We start from the raw sequence: 1,187 nt of genomic DNA, 5'->3' as shown, positions 1-1,187 counted from the left end.
AGAGAGAGAGAGAGAGAGAGAGAGAGAGAGAGAGAGCGTGCGCGCGGGGGAGGTATGAGAGACAGACAGTGCAGCCGAAAACGGACGACCATTCACCAGTCGGTGGTGACATCTGCTGTTTTTATTCTTTGCTAGGACTTGCCAACTCCCAGCTCCACTCCGACGACGGCTAGGAAAAACCGCCGCCGTTCCAACCTGTTCACTGTAAGTGTCCGCGCATCGTCGCCGCCCCCCGCCCCCGCCGCGGCCCCCCGCCCGCCGTCGCCGCGCCGATACGCGACGGCCCCCGCGGCGACGCGCGGTCGCCGGTTGACGCCGTGCAAGCGCTCGATTGGCTCCAGCCTCTCGCTGGGTGCGCCCGCGAACCAATCAGATTCGTCCCCCGCGGCTCCGCCCGCCGCCGTTGCCGCCGCCGCCGCCGTCGTCCCGCGGAAGCGAAGGTCGCATTTCTTCCACGTAAGTCCGTGCACGCCGTCCTCCCGTCCCGCCCAGCCGACTCCGCCGGAGGGCAAAAGGTCGCGCGTGCTCGCCTACCGCCAGGGGACGCCGGCGTCTCGCGAACGGCTCGGAATTTCGAAAAAATTTCACGTTAGAAAATGGGAGCGGAATTTGGCGGGGGCTGCAGGCGACGTCCCGGATCGTCTCGTCGTCTGATTGGTCGGTGCGTCGGCGACGGTGCTGCCACCTCGTGTGTGTGACTAACAATGGTTCGTCGTGCGAGCCCGTCGCCGACCCATCGCCGACATGAAAGAGAAGCCAGATAGTTATCGTCATCATCATGACCCATTGGTGACCTCGTGTGACGACCTTTTGACCTCTTGACCTTTTGCCGCGGCTTGGCTTGGGCGCATGCGCATGCTTGCCTTACTCAACGTCTGCTTGTGCGCATACCATGTCAAACTGCCTGCTGCCTGCTTCATTCTGTCTGTCTGTCTGTCTGTCGCGTCGTCATACTATTCTGCCTGTCGTTTCCGTGGTGTGTCTGTCCGTCCATCTATCTGCCTGTCTTTCTGTCTGTCTGTCTGTCTGTCTGTTCGTCTGTCCGTCTATCTGCCTGTCTTTCTGTCTGTCTGTCCGTCCGTCCGTCCATCTACCTGCCTATCTTTCTGTCTGTCTGTCCGTCCGTCCGTCCATCTACCTGCCTATCTTTCTGTCTGTCTGTTCGTCCGTCCATCTATCTGTCAAAC

General features: G+C 60.9%; 1 protein-coding gene across 1 annotated transcript in view; it reads left to right on the top strand.

Annotated features, from left to right (window-relative positions):
- Positions 1–1,187, top strand: part of LOC106819190 (centaurin-gamma-1A-like) — a gene marked incomplete at its 5' end in the record, with an annotated part of 11,917 nt that overhangs the window by 5,573 nt on the left and 5,157 nt on the right. Inside the window, 1 exon segment of the mRNA XM_014823842.1 lies at positions 136–204. Coding sequence (XP_014679328.1) covers positions 136–204 — 69 coding nt within the window.

The sequence above is a fragment of the Priapulus caudatus genome, unplaced genomic scaffold (assembly GCF_000485595.1).
Source record: "Priapulus caudatus unplaced genomic scaffold, Priapulus_caudatus-5.0.1 Scaffold2947, whole genome shotgun sequence".
NCBI classification, from domain to species: Eukaryota; Metazoa; Priapulida; class Priapulimorpha; order Priapulimorphida; family Priapulidae; genus Priapulus; species Priapulus caudatus.
This window is presented reverse-complemented; position numbering and strand designations above follow the sequence as displayed.